The sequence below is a fragment of the Eutrigla gurnardus genome (assembly GCF_963514095.1).
Source record: "Eutrigla gurnardus genome assembly, chromosome: 21".
Classification (NCBI taxonomy): Eukaryota; Metazoa; Chordata; class Actinopteri; order Perciformes; family Triglidae; genus Eutrigla; species Eutrigla gurnardus.
Genome location: NC_139932.1, coordinates 19,036,463 through 19,054,224, shown reverse-complemented (window position 1 = coordinate 19,054,224; position 17,762 = coordinate 19,036,463). Strand labels below are relative to the sequence as shown.

The 17,762-nt window shown below is 49.6% G+C and overlaps 3 protein-coding genes across 8 annotated transcripts in view; 1 reads left to right on the top strand and 2 right to left on the bottom strand.

Moving 5' to 3' along the window:
- Window positions 1-17,762, bottom strand: part of nav3 (neuron navigator 3) — a 209,790-nt gene that overhangs the window by 38,654 nt on the left and 153,374 nt on the right. For 5 of the 6 annotated variants that reach the window (XM_084039402.1, XM_084039398.1, XM_084039399.1 and 2 more), the window contains 4 exons: window positions 17,513-17,628; window positions 10,766-10,874; window positions 4,684-5,100; window positions 3,004-3,126 (listed from right to left, as the gene is read on the bottom strand). In XM_084039402.1, the coding sequence (XP_083895528.1) occupies window positions 3,004-3,126; window positions 4,684-5,100; window positions 10,766-10,874; window positions 17,513-17,628 (765 nt within the window). The remainder of the gene's footprint in view (window positions 1-3,003; window positions 3,127-4,683; window positions 5,101-10,765; window positions 10,875-17,512; window positions 17,629-17,762) is intronic. The other variant, XM_084039401.1, reaches the window with a different exon arrangement.
- LOC311032187 (uncharacterized protein) overlaps window positions 1-17,762 on the top strand; it is a gene marked incomplete at its 3' end in the record, with an annotated part of 228,111 nt that overhangs the window by 127,421 nt on the left and 82,928 nt on the right. The gene's annotated exons all lie outside the window — the stretch shown is intronic.
- Window positions 13,826-17,762, bottom strand: part of LOC311032188 (uncharacterized protein) — a gene marked incomplete at its 3' end in the record, with an annotated part of 75,371 nt that continues 71,434 nt past the window's right edge. The window contains exon 2 of the mRNA XM_084038826.1: window positions 13,826-14,562. Within this exon, the coding sequence (XP_083894952.1) occupies window positions 13,826-14,545 (720 nt within the window). The 5' untranslated portion in view covers window positions 14,546-14,562. The remainder of the gene's footprint in view (window positions 14,563-17,762) is intronic.

Here is a 17,762-nt window from a genome sequence, read left to right as displayed (position 1 = left end):
CACTTTTCAAGGTGCTTTTCCATGCTTTTCCAGCCCCTTCCAGCTGTGGTAAACTCCATATTTGTATCAATCCAATGGTCAGTATTCAGTCTACTTATTATGTCACTTGTTCATCACATTAAATGAGATGTTATTGTCCTCTAAACAACCAACATGATGTTTGGAGACAGCTTTTTACAGAAGGACCACAAATGAAAGGAAAACTAATTCCACTAACAGATCCACAGAAATATAATCACCAACTATTTTCATCATCTGTTCATCATCAAAAGTCATTTTTCATGCAGAAATGTCAGAAAATGCTGTTTTCAGTCCCTCAAATATGGAGATCTTCTTTTCTCTGTTCTATCATAGATGTCATCACATACAACACACATTTCAAGACCTTTATTCTACATCCAAGCACTTTTCAAACCTTGAAAACACCACACTAACATTCAAGTGTTTTCAAGGATTTCCAGCACCGTACCAACCCTGATTCTTAGTGTAAACAGAAGCAAAGCTGATGGTAAAAAGCCATCAATCCCAGTTTCCATGCAAACCACCACACCTCCTTATAGGCTGAGACCTGTACGTATCTCCTGTACGCTTGAGTGCAGCACACTGTCAGGTCCCGGACCCACATGAGTCCGAGTCCGGCCGTGAGCCTCCATCCGATGACTCATCCAGACCCGTTTGTCCTCCGGGGTCCGCTGGCTCGGGATGAAGCCGCCCCCGGTGGCGTCACGGACGGAGAGGAAGCATAACGAGGCTCGTGGGAGATCGCTGTGAGTACACAGACCGACCCAGGACGCCTCTCTACCACTGCCAGTGTGCTGGGAGGACTGGGAGGACCAAGTACTGCTCATTCCAAGAGGAGGAAGAAGAGAAATGCTGAGTCATGAATCGTGACCCGTCCTCGCTGCCAAGGAGAGATAATAACCAGCCTGGTCAGTGTTGCTCGCCGTCACAACACTGATGCTCATTCAGAGAGCCAGCATGTGGTTTTTAAGCCCGCTGCATTCTGGGTAGAGCATCTCCATGGGTCAGATCGGGAGTCTTCTTCTCAACAAAGAGGCTTTTTACCTAAATCTAACTTCCTGAGGGTCGTTACAGTTTGTCAAGCAGCCAAATCAAGAATCGAGACTTTCTGAAAGCTCCTCGAGTTTCCATGGTAACCTCCTTTCCTATATGTGGATTCTTTAAATAATTTGATGATTTAACTAGAAGAAAAACCTTCATCAGAAAATGATTGAAGATAAACTATAATCAGTCTGCACACTAACTGTTTGTTATGGGAGCCAAAATACAGCCGCCATGACTCTGATGCATGCTGGTTTCCTGTGACCAGGGTGCAGGAGAAATCATAATAATAATAATACATTTTTAAAAAGTCAGTGTGTGCATTCGAGCGGATAAAAAGTTCTCAAAGTCAGCGAAACAGATTGTTTGAACTCTTATCCGCTGCTCGTTTCACCTCAAGCCGGGAGGAGAGAGGACGAATGCTTCGGGATAAAGGAGGGACCAATCAGGGAGAGGCACATCTAAAGCCTCTGACAATCACACGTCAGAGAGGCAGGAAGCAATAAAGTCATGTGTACTTTTGTGTGTTTTACATTCAAATAGTTTTATCAGGGGAAAATGGAAAAGGAAGGAAGGAAGGAAGGAAGGAAGGAAGGGTTCTAGCGTTCACATCCTGATCCTATCTGCAGTCTGATGCCTGCAGGCGTCTTCAGGGGAAGCAGACATCCATATATTTCCTCTTAATATATCCGCTAACACAGACTTTAGCTGTGAAAAGCTGCAATTTCTGGCTGGGATTACTGTCGAAGGCAAGGTGAGGGACTGTAGGCAGAATATTCAAATACGCAGATATAAATGCAGGACTACGAGGCGGTCCACGGGGTTCAGACGTGTTATTCTGACAGGCAGACGGGTGTGAGACAGGAAGCGGGCTGATGGCCTGTCCTGCACCTCCGGGCAGGTCTGTTTCTGAGGATCACAGGTTTGATTGGACTCTGGCCGACTTGTTAGCTGGAGCACGTCCACCAGAAAACAGGAGGATCGTCTGGATTAAACACACCACCTTGAAGTGGATCCGTGAAACCGGAGCCGAGTGTCTCTAACGGCCCGTCACGGCGTGAAAGCATGAAAACAAAACGCCACATCGTCCTCTTTGAGAGCCGTTTCTGATGTGCTTCTCCATGCCTCCCACTCCTCCAAACACTCAAATCCTGGCACAAGTCGGTGTGCGACGCTGGGAAATGTCACTGCATCGTTGGATTCCCAGCAGCCTCTCTGATGGCCGTCGCCGCACGACAGCTTTGAATCAATAACCTGTCTCTCCTCCTGTCTCACCTCCTGTCGGCTTTGATGCAGAAGGATGCAGCCCCGACCGTCACCTCACCACTATTTTATTATTTCCTCTACATGTGGATGTTGCGTGTGGCCATGACATCACTCACTCACTCAGCCATTCATCCAATCACTGTGCTGTGCCTAAACCCCCTCATCAGATCCAGAATCTTAAGTTTTCAGTTTATAATTTGGTCATCTATAATCTGGTCGCCCCTCCATGTTGCTTTGGTTTGTCCAGCGTCTCCAGGTCCTTTTTGGTTTGCTGACTTCTTTATTCAGTGAAGTATTTATATTGTATTTCAGTTATGGTTTCATTAAATAATGTTTAGTTAATAAAACCTGTTAAAACGTCCTTCTTTCATGTTGAGGTCTCCAATTTGAGCCACTGATTAATTGATTTAATTGCTTGGAGGCCGTGACGGTGGATTAAATGTATCTGTTTGCATAGTTGTGAGGTGGGATGATGACATCGTCTCCATTCATATGGCTTTTTAGAGGACGTGAGCATGAAACCTGAACGCCGCCTGGTACACACTGTATAAAAATCAGCATGTTTCCAGGCGTTTCCAGGTATCCGGCGCGTCGGAAAACCTCGATTAGAGCCCCGGGCGCTCCGATGCGGCTCAGTGGAGCGAGCGGCTCTGATTGACAGACGGGCATCCTCACCTGTCCACGTCTCCCTGCATCTCCTTGCTCCCTCGCTGGGACGCGTCTCGGGAGGAAGCCACGGCGTCCGAGGCCCGGCCGGCGGTCCGCGAGTACAGATGGAGGCCGCCGTCTGTGAGGTATCTGTGGGAGGGCGGTTGGTTAGAGGGAGGAGACGCTGGAACAGAGTGTGAAGGCTGGAAGTGTGTGGGATGCAGAGATACGGACTGGACTGGATGTGTCCAGCATCCGTTTGGCATCAAAAGTCAGAGTTATTCAGTGTTTCTGCTGCTTTTTATTTAACGAATAAAGCCCAACAGATTAATTAAACTAATCCAGCAGAGAAAATACAATGACTTGATGGATGAGCACTGTTTAAGCTGTTGCAAATATATATATATATATACTGTATATGTGTGTGTGTGTGTCCTAAGATTCGAGGCTACTGCCAGAAAGCTATCAGACACGGCTGATAAGACATGGGGATCATTACTGTTGAGCTAATTAAGCTAATAATTCAGCTAATCACCTTCCCCTCCCGACGTCGTCTTAAATCCTCCTCGACTTCCCTCGAAACCCCGACATCTTTTGGGGGGAATTTAAGTGTGTGTGTGATTTGAAACAAGTGTTTTTTCACGTTTTATTGCCATCGAGTGATTCAGAATGAAGGTCACACACACACACACACACACACACACACACACACACACACACACACACACACACACACACACACACACACATACACACACACACACACACACACGGCGTTTTGTGTCATTCAGGTAATCTGTCATCTGTATCGAGTGGCCTCAAGCTTCACTTTTCAAGGCGCAGCAGACCCGTGAAGGCCTCGTGTGTTTGTATTAAAGAAGGACGGCCTTGGTGATTGAATGAATACACAGCACTACGACGTTTTATATATATATATATATATATATCTACACTCCTACTGATGATGAAAAACATAACCGGCCTCTAAAAGTCCTGTTTTAGTTATTATACATGATGGAGTGACACGTTCACCGATCTCACACAATGTTTTACATATGATTATTATTGCTATTACATATCATATATAGAAGTGTTCCTTATGAACCAATAATAATGTGTAGTGCAGCCTATAGTGCCGTGTATAACAGGACTTTGTAATGATGGATGTATATAATGCTAAGCCATTAAAATAATATTTGTTGACAGTTTTAATTCGATTTTTTTTAAACAAACAGGAAGATTGATATTTGCTCTTAATAAAGGCTGCATTCATGTTAAGGTGTGATTTTTGGACATATTTCAATTTTTGGAAGAAAAAAGTTTGGGATCAAATCATTTCGGGGACCTCCCTGCAGTAACTCTGCGGACCCACTAGGGGTCCCGGACCTCTGTTTTAAACTGTATAAGTGATGTGTTTAATGCATAAAAAAGCAAAAAAACAGATCTTTACTTTGCGTGTTTTCTTAATATGCAGTGTGTGTCTGATTTTAACACAAAAGGCTCTTCAGCAAAATGAAAAACGAAGGTTTAGTAGCTTCTCTTAGTCTACATGTATTAGGTTGTTAGTGGACAAGCAGAGACACAGCAAGGACAAACAAGTTTAGGTGAGTATTGAATGTAAGTCTGTTCTTATAAATGTTAATAATAACCGTGTTATTATGGGATTAGTCAGAGGAGGCTAACATGCGTAGCTTTACGCCATCCTACCCGCTGGTGAGATCATCCATCCGGCCGTTCCTCCCTAGGATGTCCCCATCACTCATGTACCCCGCCATCTCCATCTGCTTCCCTCCTTCCAGCCCTCCTCCTCCTCCCTTCTCCCCCTGCTCCGCCCCCCGCGTCCCCACCGCCGCCGCTCGCCTCAGGGGGGCGCTGTACACAAACCTGGAAGGGTCCGAGTGCCCGCTGTAGCGGCCCGTGGTGGTGCCGGCGCTTGTGGTGCTCGCCCTGGGCGCGGCGGAGGCGTAGCTGCTGGGCAGCGAGGGGGCGTCGCCCGCCTGGAGGCGCGGGGTTTGCGATTGGCCCAGGCGCCAGGCCATGGGGGAGGAGCGTGTGGTGAGGGCTGGCAGGCTCCGCCCGTTGACCTCGGTGGTCACCGTGGTGTCGAAGGTCGTTTCCAGCGTACTGTGGAGACGGAGACAGGAAGTTAAGGGTTCATTCTTGACGTGACGGAGCAAAGATTTACTGGATTATCAGCGAGTTCATGTACGACGGGTTAATAACTGTAATTAAAGAGGGAAATGTACCTTTAAATACACCAAAATCATAAAGCAACCATCATACAGGCGCACTCTGGTGTGAAGGGGAAATCAGTCAGGTGGAAAGACGTCAGATTTTAAAGAGGGAGCTGTCTCCATCAGGTGACCCCCCCTTCAAATCTCATGCTTCTAACTGTGCTCTGTGTGTGTGTGTGTGTGACCTTCCTAAACTGCTGTCTCTTCCAGTGTGCTGGTTAAAGGCGGGGGAGGCGAGGAGGAAGCCGACGCTCCCATGAGAACACATGTCAGACCATCAAAGAGACAGCAGCAGCGCTTCCATCCGACCAGCGAGCGTCGTTCATAAACGCTTTGGAAAGGCAACACAACAACACCATGGGGATCAGGTTCATTTGCATGGGAAGCAAATGTGAGGCGGAATTAAAAAACAAGTTGGTAATAGAAGCCCTGCAGATCCTTATTGACTTGTCATTTCAGATCAGGTTTGTCTAAATTGTTGTATCGGCATTAGCATATGAACAGCAGAATGAAGTGTGTGAGAGGGAGAGCAGATAAAAGAAGATGAGGAATTTAACTCACCATCCTCTCACTCCTGCATTAGACCTCTAACAACGTCCACAAGGACCACACGTCAACTCTTATTTTAATCACACGAGGAAGAATAGTCCCACCAACACCTTGGTGCAGGACTGTGAGTGATGGCAGCTAGCGTGAGCTCCCTCTGCTGGGAGAAAGGGTGAAGTGCACGACGTTCACACGAGGAGAGAAGAAACCTCAAAGCTGCTCCGGTTTGTCATGAACTCTCTCTGCGCTGTATGTATTGTATACGCCCGTAAAGTTGGAATATCCTCCGTTTATTCCTATTTAAATGTATCGGTCATCACTTTTTATGTGTCCCAATCACCAGGTGAAATTAATTCATGCACAACCTTTGTTTGGTGCTATAAAAGACAAGACATTTGAAAATGATTCCAACTTTATGGGCGACCCTGTATATGTGGAGTCTAACAGGATACAGTGTGTTGGTGTGGATGTAAAACACAACAGAAGGATATGATTTGCATTTTAATAGATGATCTTTCTAGCTGCTAAACAGTAGAATGTTTATCGTCTGCCACGCAATTTACTGCACATCTGCTCCAATACCGCCTTAAGGGGAAGGAAGCTGGTGATGCGGGTGAAGTGGAGGACAGGAGCTGGATATGTGGGGGCGACGAAAGCAATGACACCTTAAAGCAGTCTCACACCTAGAGGAGTGTGTGTGTGTGTGTGTGTGTGTGTGTGTGTGTGTGTGTGTGAGAAGGGGCAGAAGGCTGTGACCCGGCGATGCCAGCCACATTCACAACACATCTCCGTCAACACCTCCCGAGATCAATGCACACGAAAACCCGGATGATGACACCCGCGGGTGCCATGTCAGGGTGCAGACGAACCGAATTAAAGACCAAAAATATTACAACTGCTTATCTGACAAACGATCGCACACGAAACATATGCAAAAAGACAGAAATCAATTTGCCCTCCCCCCCGGGTTTAGAAATTAAAATAATTGAACCGTCATTTAACAATGTAGCTGCCAAAAATCAGTTTATCTGAGAAGAAGAAGAAGAAGAAGAAGAGATTTCACACATCCAAGCTTCCACATATGAACATGAAATCAAGGAAGTAACATCAATTCGTTGTTACTTTGTTACTATTTAGCACGCACGTGTGGATCTTCCCAAAATAAAGACCACATTTCCCATAAAGCCCCGTTGAAGGCCGTTGCTTCGTTACGCTATCTAGTACGGAGCAGAAGCGAAACGGAAATAAATCCGAACAGAGGGAGAGTGTTTTGTTTAGCCAAGAGCTCAGTCGGAGATGAAGCCGTGTTGACAGCAGGGGATTGGTTACTGCTGAGCCAGGCCGACTATAAATACACGGCTACTTTCTCCCACTGCTGCTCATAATGAGAGTTTAACAGTTAAACGCCGATTCCTCGCAGAGCTTCGTCTGCTGAACTTCAAAAATGTGTTTCTGCAGCAACGCAAAGACTCCTAAAGGTCACGCACTTTATTATTAGACACAGTATTTATTTTTAGAACGAGGAGGAAAACATTTAGGATCTAAACTGTTTAGCTACGTCAGCACCGTTAGCTGCGTACCGCCGGCTCAACCGTCTCCATGTTGAGAACAGAGTGAAGGCAATAAGATATGCTCTGAATTTCAAATATCACCTTTGAGAACAAGTGACAACATTATATTTTCCACCTGTTCTTAACTTATCTTTTCTTTTTTTTATTTGGGAAACACGCAGGCAGAAGTTTTGCCAGGATACTTTTAATACTTTTAATTTGTGAATGCACTCTGAAACAAGGTAAATCCATCAAAAGTAAGTATAATAAGAAGTATAAGATCCAATCCACTTTATTTATGTAGCAGGATTTTAACAAACACAGGGTTTCCAAAGTGCTGCACAACAAGATAAAACACAATAGAAACACAATAAAGATGAAGAAAGCTAATAGTTATAAATTAAATAAATAAAGAGAATGAAGCCACTTCTATAAAATCAGACTTCTTTTTGCCCCTGAAGTCTTTTAGAAATAACGCAACCTTTCAGAACTTCTTCCGCTTCTTTTTGACATTCAGTGGCTTTTAAGATTTTGTTATGAGCGCTCAGTAAGTCAGCGGCTTCATGACCAGGTTTTATGGAAGAAAAACGCTGTGTGTGTGTGTGTGTGTGTGTGTGTGTGTGTGTGTGTGTGTGTGTGTGTGTGTGTGTGTGTGTGTGTGTGTGTGTGTGTGTGTAGCAGCAAGGACGACATCGCTGCCGGCAGATGTAAAAACCCGACTAGATTGAGAGCAAATCAAAGCAATTGCTCGCTGCCATCACGGAGCACATCTTCAATGTGGATCCGCCAACACAACCATTATCCTCTCACACACACACACACACACACACACACACACACACACACACACACACACACACACACACACACACACTGAAGTCACTTCCCATCTTCCATCACAGACTGAAAACTCATCTTGTCAAGAAGCGCCTCGCATGGCTCTCCTCCAGCTGAACGCTGTCACCGCTCCGACTGCTCGCTCTCGAGCGGCGGCGGCTTTCAAACGTCGTTACTGAACGAGAACTCGCAATCTTTCTGCTAGCTTAGCTTCACTTTCACCGTGCGGTCGCAAACCGCTTGGTATCGAGGCTAAATGTACGTTTAAATAGGAAATTAATCATTTCTGCCCTGTTTTACTCCAAACAAACAAACCCTCGAGAGCGGATCTATTGTGTTCAAAAAGTCATCTGGCGGTTGTTGAACCCCTGTGGGGACTAGACCGGGATCCCTCAGGGCCCCGGCAGACTGAGACCCCCAGAGAGGGGCTCGTCCTTCAAGACGACAGCGCTTCTTTTTTCCCTTCAAACGCCGATCAATACCATCTTTCATTGTCTGGATAGAAGAACTAAAAAACACAGCGGAAGGAAGTGAAAGTGCTTTTGGATCGATACAGATCTTCTGTACGGGTCCAAACACGGAGTTGGATCTCTAGAGGACGGTGTGCGGCATCGAACCGGCGAGGTCACTTCAAAGAGAAGTGCCCTTTACTGAGTTTGATCTGAATGTTAGGCACGTTAAAGTCTTTATAGGAGGGTTGGGGTTTAACCATGAGACAGCAGGTGGGAAACATCTGTCTTTAAGGCTTTACAGGAAGCTACTCAAATGTGATGCAACAACAGCATCATAGGCACGTTGTTGTGGTAAAAACAATGCTATGATGTCATGTTTTTGTGATGACTTTATTTAAATTGCAGTGACCCTTGGAGGAAGATGGACCTATGGTGTCTGCTGCCTTGCTCGTGGACCAGATCTCCGGACCCAGACCGGTGCAGAGGGAGGATCCCGAAGATGATTACGGCCACGTTTAATTACTGAAGGTGCTTCAATCATCGTCATGGCGATTACAGCCACTTCTTCTCCAGGGGAGAGATGAAGACACACACACACACACACACACACACACACACACACACACACACACAGACACACAGACACACACACACAGACACACACACACACACACACACACACACACACAGACACACAGACACACACACCACACACACACACACACAGACACACAGACACACACACACACCACACACACACACACACACAGACACACACACACACACAGACAGACACACACACACACACACACACACACACACACAGACACACACACACACACACCGCTGTGTGTCTGATGCATGTGAATGAGACCCGTCGTCTGAGAACTCCTCAGATTAAACGTGATGGTGAGACGACGGCGCTGTATTGATCGCGCCTGGCTGAGACTGAGGGAAAAAACAACACACACACACACACACACACACACACACACACACACACACACACACACACACGGACAGGCCATCTGTCATGGCTGTCTGCAGCCTGGCCACCATCTTCCTCTGCAAATGGGGCAAAAACACAGAATAATAGACTGAGGGAGAAGGAGGGAGGCGAGGAGGAGGAGGGCGCCGCCGCCGCCGCCGCCTCGGGAGCTGACAGGAACCGATGGTTATCATTCTGTCCCTCCACGCCGTTAAGAGCGTCCACGCCGCCTCTCCATGATGCAGGTTGTCCATCAGCTACCTGAATGTCATCACACGTGTGCCAGCCGGTGGAGGGAGGGGAGGCGACGCCCGCTTTTAATTAAATCCAGGAGACGTGGAGGAGAGGGCGCCACGGCAACAGAGGGAGCGCCATTAAGAGGTGGAGCTGACTGGTGGTTTTCCAGCGGTGAGGCTTTTGTGTGTGTTTTGTTTTTGGGCTGCAGCTCTCCGGTGGGATCGTACCATTCTTCATTGCTTTCTTCTCCTTCACTAGTGGCTCCTACATTCTTTAAATCTATTATCAGCATATTTCAGGCACAGTGAGCTGCTAGCACACAGATGGCAGCAAGTTTTAGTTCAAATACAGCCATGCAACTTTCCTTATTGTTCGGACAGGAAGTGAACTTTTAAAAGGTGTCTTAAAATAACGGCTGGCAGCCGAATCGGGTTTCTCTGCATTTGATTTGTTTATGAAACGGCGATTGAAGCTGCTTCCTGCGGCGAGCCAGACGCGGGGGGAAGGGGGTCGAAACTTTGAAGCCGACCGGGCAAAACTTTCTCGCAGTGGTCAGACACAACACACTCATCTAATGCCAGGATAAAAGTAGACATAATGAAGTGCTGTCTCAGTTTAATGACACCGAGAAGCTCGACACGAGTCATCCGAGGTTCAATTTAAACATGTATAAAAAAGGGATTCTGATCGGCCGGAGCTCATTTCAGACTTCATGAGTAAAAAAAGCCCGCCAGCGTAGAAGTAGACGACAGCAGACGGGCTGTGTGATGTAGGAGTGAATTACTGTAATGTGTGCAGCCTCGACAGGGAGGCGGGTTCAGGACTGGATGGATGGATCGGGCCATCTGGGATCTGAACGGGGGATGACTTAACTCTGGTATCTTTAAGACTACAATCAATCAGTCGCCGCTCCTAAGAAACAGGAAGTACCACCGCTGTGCCTACCTGTGGCTGATCTGCGTCCCCCGTAGACTGGACATGGTATCTTCCAGGTTCTGCCGCAGGTCAGCGATGTTCTTCACCGTCCTCATCCGTCTCGTCTCGGGATCCTCTCCTGGAAGAAACACACAGTTTACATGATTTACTGAGACACACACACACACACCATACGAGAAGCGAGGAGGACATCTGACATGCAGCGGTTAATCGGACGCCACACAACGTCTCCACGGGGAAACGATGACCGATCACGACGACAGCCAGCACCACACGCAGCTCTCCCAGCCTCAAAGAGCAGATACGTTATTCTTTACTGACGTCACCGAGGCAGAAATGTCAGGCCATGAACAGGAAAGCAACAACCAGGCCTCTCCGTTAGCTCGTGGAGCTAGCGCCTATCCACAGGAACGGCTAATTAACCGGAGTCACGCTGCCTTTCTGGGTGCTAAGGTGCTTTCAGGAGTCTGAAGGATGAGCCGGCGGATCTCATACGGAAGCTGCTGCTCCGGGTTTTCTACTGTGATGACAGTGAGCGGGGCTAACGGGGCAGATGGGGAGGTTGGAAAGGCTCCCAGTCACTTCTGTGGTTCCGGCTCAGTGTTTATTTACTGGATTATGAGGCGGGCAGTGTTGAAAACAAACAGTTTTCCCTGAATAACTATAAAAAGTTAAAAAATAATCAATTGGACAGACAGTATACATTTCATTCTCTGCATTATTTCTTTGGTCTTTTTCTACACTTCATTTAATAATTATTTGATTTGAACAGGATGTCTAGATTTCCACCAAAGACAAAGTCTGGGTCATTTAAAGACGACTCGCCGTCTGCATTCAAAGGAATCTTCTCAAGACGTGACCTCAATTATCCCGATGACCTCGACAGTCTGCTATGATTGAGGTTTTTGTCTTTGCAGAGCGAATAGGAGTGAAGGTTGTGTGAGGTCGAGGTGATGCCATGTGCTCTTAACCTCTGACCCCCACATCAGACTCTCTCCGCGGCCCGGAATTAGAAATCGATGAGGCGTAGATGATCTAGAAGGAGGTGAGAAAAAAGGAGCCAAGGAATGAGGAGCTGCTGTCAGTTACATTCAACTGTCTCCCCTGTCTCATGTCCTCCCTGTCTCCTGTCCTCCCTGTCTCCTGTCTCATGTCCTCCCTGTCTCCTCTCCTCCCTGTCTCATGTCCTCCCTGTCTCCTGTCTCATGTCCTCCCTGTCTCATGTCCTCCCTGTCTCCTGTCTCATGTCCTCCCTGTCTCATGTCCCCCCTGTCTCCTGTCTCATGTCCTCCCTGTCTCCTGTCATCCCTGTCTCATGTCCTCCCTGTCTCCTGTCTCATGTCCTCCCTGTCTCCTGTCCTCCCTGTCTCCTGTCTCATGTCCTCCCTGTCTCCTGTCCTCCCTGTCCTCCCTGTCTCCTCTCCTCCCTGTCTCATGTCCTCCCTGTCCTCCCTGTCTCCTCTCCTCCCTGTCTCATGTCCTCCCTGTCTCCTGTCCTCCCTGTCTCATGTCCTCCCTGTCTCCTGTCTCCTCTCCTCCCTGTCTCTCCGTTAGGAAAGATCCAATTACAATCCCATTATAACAGTGACAGGAGGAGATCTGGCCCGGAGTCGCCATCATGGACGGACACTTCATGCAACATTGAGAAGCAACCCGGGGCCTGTGTGTGTGTGTGTGTGTGTGTGTGTGTGTGTCTGTGTGTGTGTGTGTGTCTGTGTGTGTGTGTGTGTGTGTGTGTGTGTGTGTGTGTGTGTGTGTGTGATTATCAGCAACACAACTGCAGTTTACAGGAAGAAACAGAAATGTTTAATATCACAACTCAGAGTTTCAGCTCTGCAACACCAGAGAGGCTCATTGGGATTCAGACCGATCTGAGACCAGGTCCATGGGGATCACAAAGGGCAGGGAAGGTACACACACACACACACACACACACACACACACACACACACACACACACACACACACACACACAGTACCAGTTTAATAATGCATGTGAGCTGGTGCCGATGCCCCTCGCTCGAGCTGAATACTACTTGGGCATCATCCCACTCATCTAACTGTAGGAATGCATGCCAACACACACACACACACACACACACACACACACACACACACACACACACACACACTGAGCAGTAAGCTACCGTCGTTGCACCAATCAGCCTTAATGAAGCGCTGGCTTCACGCCACCGCCGTGTCGCTACGGCGGCTAACACGCAGACAGATCGATGTACCGCGCGTCATTTTTCACGTCCCCGTTGCCCAACAGGCGTTGCAGCAACGCCGAGAGCTCGTCAACGTGTACTAACGACAAGCTGAAAGCTCCGGCGGCCAGGAAACGTTGGCAAGGCAACTTTGACAGCGTGAAAGAGTTCTGGTTGCCTGGATCTCTGACACGTGTGTAGAAACACACACATGTAGAAAAAAACACCTGTATGCATGAACACACACACACACACACACACACACACACACACACACACACACAGGTGCAATAATAAAGTATTGATCACGCCGGCTGTGAGGTAATGTGTTGTTCAGTGGGAGCAGGTGTTTGATTCCCCGTCATTTAGATCTTCTCGTCTTTATGCTGCATCACGCCTCCATGATGGAGCTGCTGTCGAGGCATAGCACCGTACCTGCAGGTGTAGGTGAGGCTGCCACACACACACACACACACACGCACACACACACTCTCACACACACACACACACACACACACACACACTGTGACAGAATGTGGATGCGAGTGATAAAGCAGATCTGTGAAGGAGATCTTTCTATCTGCCATGTGAATTCAATGTGCTGCTGCTTTTGTGTGTATGTGTGTGTGTGTGTGTGTGTGTGTGTGTGTGTGCGTGTGTGTGTGTGTGCATGTGTGTGTGTGTGTGTGTGTGTAGTCCTGTCTTTTAAATAATGTCTTAGAGGTTCCCTCATCGTGAGGATTAAGAACATAACCAGCTTATTTCTGACATTTCTAATATTCTGCTTCATTTTTAACTTTTAACCAAAAACTTGTTCCCTTCACGTTAACATACGTTCTGCTACTTCCTGCGCAAAGAGTTGTCATGGTAATCCCTCCATGTGGGGTGACGTGGTCTGGGCGGGTGTTGACTTACGTGGGCGTGGCTGTGTGTGCAGGACCTGCTCCAGGTCTCCCAGCATGGTGAGGATGACCTCTTTATCCAGCTGAGCCGTCCCCTCCCGAGGCCCGCCCCCCGAGACCTCCTCCTCCGCCCAGTACCCGCCGTCCTTCTCCCTGCTGCCGCCACGCTTCCCCCCGCCCCGTCCCGCCGCCGGCTCCTCATCCGACCGCCCGCTGCTGCCCTCCTCGTCGGTGCCCGCCTCCTCCCTGGACAGCCGCGGGTGGCCTCCGCCGCCGTATGACGCCCGCTGCGGCCGCCCGCCCGTGCACCGCCACGGCACCGGGATGAGGGAGTGCTCTGACTGGGAGAGCACCTTGGTAAGGGAGAGGGACAGGGACCGAGCCCTGATGCCCCGCACGCCCCCGCCCCTGGGGACCGCCTCCTTCCTGGGGCTGCCCTGCAGGCTGCCCCCCGCCCGCTGAGCCGAGGGCGAGTACGAGTTCTGAGGCGGCGGGAGGCGAGGCAGCGGCGGCTCGTCCAGCTCGAAGGAGTACACCCGCTGCTCGCCGTCGCTGAGCAGGGTCAGGTTGGTGAGCGAGCGCTGCTTGATCCGCAGGTTGAGGTTGTCGGGGAGAGGCTGGGGGGGCCGGCGAGCCGGGCTGCCTCCCTGGTAGACCGAGAACTCTGCTCCCCTCTTCATCGCTGCTCCCCCGCTCCCTTTTTCTCCCCGGCTTACCTTCTCGCCTCGGCCAAGGGAAGTGTACTTGCGAGTGTCTCTACCTCCGCTTCACATCTTGGCAGCGCTGTCAGCGGGGGAGGGAGGGAGGGAAGGAGAGACGTGTCCCCACCTCCAGGTCCAGGTCCAGGTCCAGGCTTCAGTGGGCTGCAGGGAACGCCAGCACAGATCCAGATCCATCCCCGAGCCGGTCCATGCTCACTGCGAGGACGCTCACACTGGTTCTCCTCCTCCTCCAGTCAGGGGCGTGGATGAACGAGCCGCCACATCTCCCTCCTCCCCCCCGCTCTCTCTCTTTTATCCCTCCCCCCTTTATTAATCCACAGTCCCGTTCTTTCATTCACTCTTATCTCTCTCTCTCTCTCTCTCTCTCTCTCTCTCTCCGCCTTCTGTCTCTCCTTTAATTACCACCTCGCCGCCACACTCCCGCTGCCTCCCGTCTCACTCTCACGGTCGCTCTCTCTCCTCGCGGCGGAGGAGAATGAACGGGTGGTGAGCGGGCGAACATCGCTCTCCGTCTTCATTCCTGCAGCACTCTCTCTCTCTCCCCCTCTAACTCTCTCCCTCTGCTGTCCCTCTCTCTTTCCCTCCCCTCTGTCTCTCTCCCCTCCCTCTCTCTCTCTCCCTCTCTCTCTCTATCTATCCCCCCTCCCCTCTCTCTCTGTCTCTCTTCCCCTCCCTCCCTCTCTCTCTGTGTCTCCCCCCTCCCTCCCTCCCTCTCTCCCTCTCTCTCTCTCTCCATCTATCCCCTCCCTCCCTCTCCCCCTCTCTCTCTCTCTCTCCATCTATCCCCTCCCTCCCTCTCTCCCTCCCTCCCTCCCCCCTCCCCTCTCTCTCTGTCTCTCTTCCCCTCCCTCCCTCTCTCTCTGTGTCTCCCCCCTCCCTCCCTCCCTCCCTCCCTCCCTCTCTCTCTCTCTCCATCTATCCCCTCCCTCCCTCTCCCCCTCTCTCTCTCTCTCTCCATCTATCCCCTCCCTCCCTCTCTCCCTCCCTCCCTCCCCCCTCCCCTCTCTCTCTGTCTCTCTTCCCCTCCCTCCCTCTCTCTCTGTGTCTCCCCCCTCCCTCCCTCTCTCCCTCCCTCCCTCCCTCTCCCCCTCCCTCTCCATCCCTCCACCTCCCTCCCCCCCCCTCTCTCCCTCTCTCTCTCTCTCTCTCTATCTATCCCTCTCTCCCCCCTCCCTCCCTCCCTCTCTCCCCCTCCCTCTCTGGCGGTGACTTGTTTGGACAGCAGCACCTGTGAGCTCGTGGCCACCTGACTTCATTAAATGCTATCTGGAGGAGGTAAAGCCTGGATCAACAATGAGACCACAGAACCCACGCATCGCCATCAATCAGTGCCAGCTTTATTAGCCGCCGCCGCCGCCGGTGCTGCTCACAGCTGTCCTACGCACACTTTTCAGATCGTAGTTACCACCGAGGAGCGAGGAGGCGGTTGCCTCGGAAACCCTAATCAAGGTTTTAACCATCTACATATTGGTTAGTATTCACGATGTATTCTACTAATCAAAGCATCAACAACAACAACCCTCAGATGGCTTCGTTGTCTCCAAATAATCTCAGTGAACTCGAGTCACCACGTTGATGAGCGGCTCTCGTGTGTTGTGGTGTTTGTGGTTTCTCTCGGTTCCACCCGTCCACGAGGAGAACGCCATCTGGGAAAGTGAAGGACTTTCTGAAAATGTGTGACAACAAAACAGCAAAGTGTTTGAAATGGACCCCAAACAAAGGCGACGGTCTGCCTCTCAGTCTAATTCCATCCTTGGAAATGACGGCGTTGGGAAAAGCCGCGACCGAGGCTGAATGTGTGGAATGTCGCCGGCGGACCGACATCGCCCCGAAACCCCGTAATCACGCTGCTGTTTGTGCACACGGCACTTTGAAGACGCCGACCCTCTCAGGCTCCACTTTGAGCTTGACGTCTTATTCTTCCACGTGAACTGCTTGTCTGAGTTGCCATGAGTGACATTTTTTCTATCCAAATCCTTTATCCAAATCTTGGAAGGATCCTCCGAAACTGAAGCTGCTGACAAAAGAGTCGTGGACACAATGCAGTGGATATTGGCGATTAAATCAAAGTCTTCATTTCCAAAAAAAAAGAAGGCAAAAAGACGATGGACTCGCTCCGTGCCAGCGCTCTGTGTTGGGATTGTGTGTCGCCGGCTTTAAGCTCGTCGAGAATTTAAGTTTGTGGTTTGAAACCTGGAATGTCTCTCAGATGCTGAAGCTCGATTGGACAGATGTCCACCGACTGTAATTAAAGGACAACGGAGACATTTTGCAGTCTTTGCAAAGAAAACAGCATTGTTTCAGTTCAACCAGCAGCTCTCTGTCATGCAGGTGGACAAAGTTGAATAGGACCATTAACTCAAATAGAGCCTGGTGATTGAAGCCTCCTTAAAACCAGGACCTTTACTAAATAGATCCAGGTGTCATGGACATGCATCCATATCCCAACTCAAATATCCCAACTAAAGGCACTTTGGATGAAAAAACATGGATGGAAACACACAACGGCGGCCTGCAGGGACGTCGATACGACGAGCTGCAGACGCTCCCCGTGTCTGTCTGACAGCACTGACCTTTTCCCTTCGCTGCAGGAAACCAGCTCAGAACAGGGAAACAAACACAAACACACACACACACACACACACACACACACACACACACACACACACACACTTGGTGAAGTAACACAACAGCTGCACGACAGTCATGCATCCTGCTTTCCACAGCAGTCTCCCATCCTGCAGCTCAGCCTTTAACTATGAAACCCTGCAGCCACACATAAGAGGTGGAGCAGCTAATGTTGGATGAAATACGTCATCTAGACCTGCAGAGCAGCAGGTCAACATCAGTCTGGATGCTGGTCAGAGGAGCTTAATCCCCCCCAGACTCATATTAATGTGCATATTCACACATGCTCCACCCTACCTGATATCTCCTCCAGGCACTGTTTGGCTGTCTTGCTGTAGACCAGCTCCCCCTTGGTGGGGCTGAGGCAGGGGTCTGCCGGGGCCACCATGGTGCAGTCGTTTTCTGAGAACGTCCTGAGGGCAAAACGTGAATAATACAGTTAGAACGACGGGCTGAGATGTGAGGTTTCAAAACAAAACTATTTCAAGGAATACTTCCCCCTAAAACAATCTGATTTTATATAGTTCTCATCCCCCGAGGCTCTCTA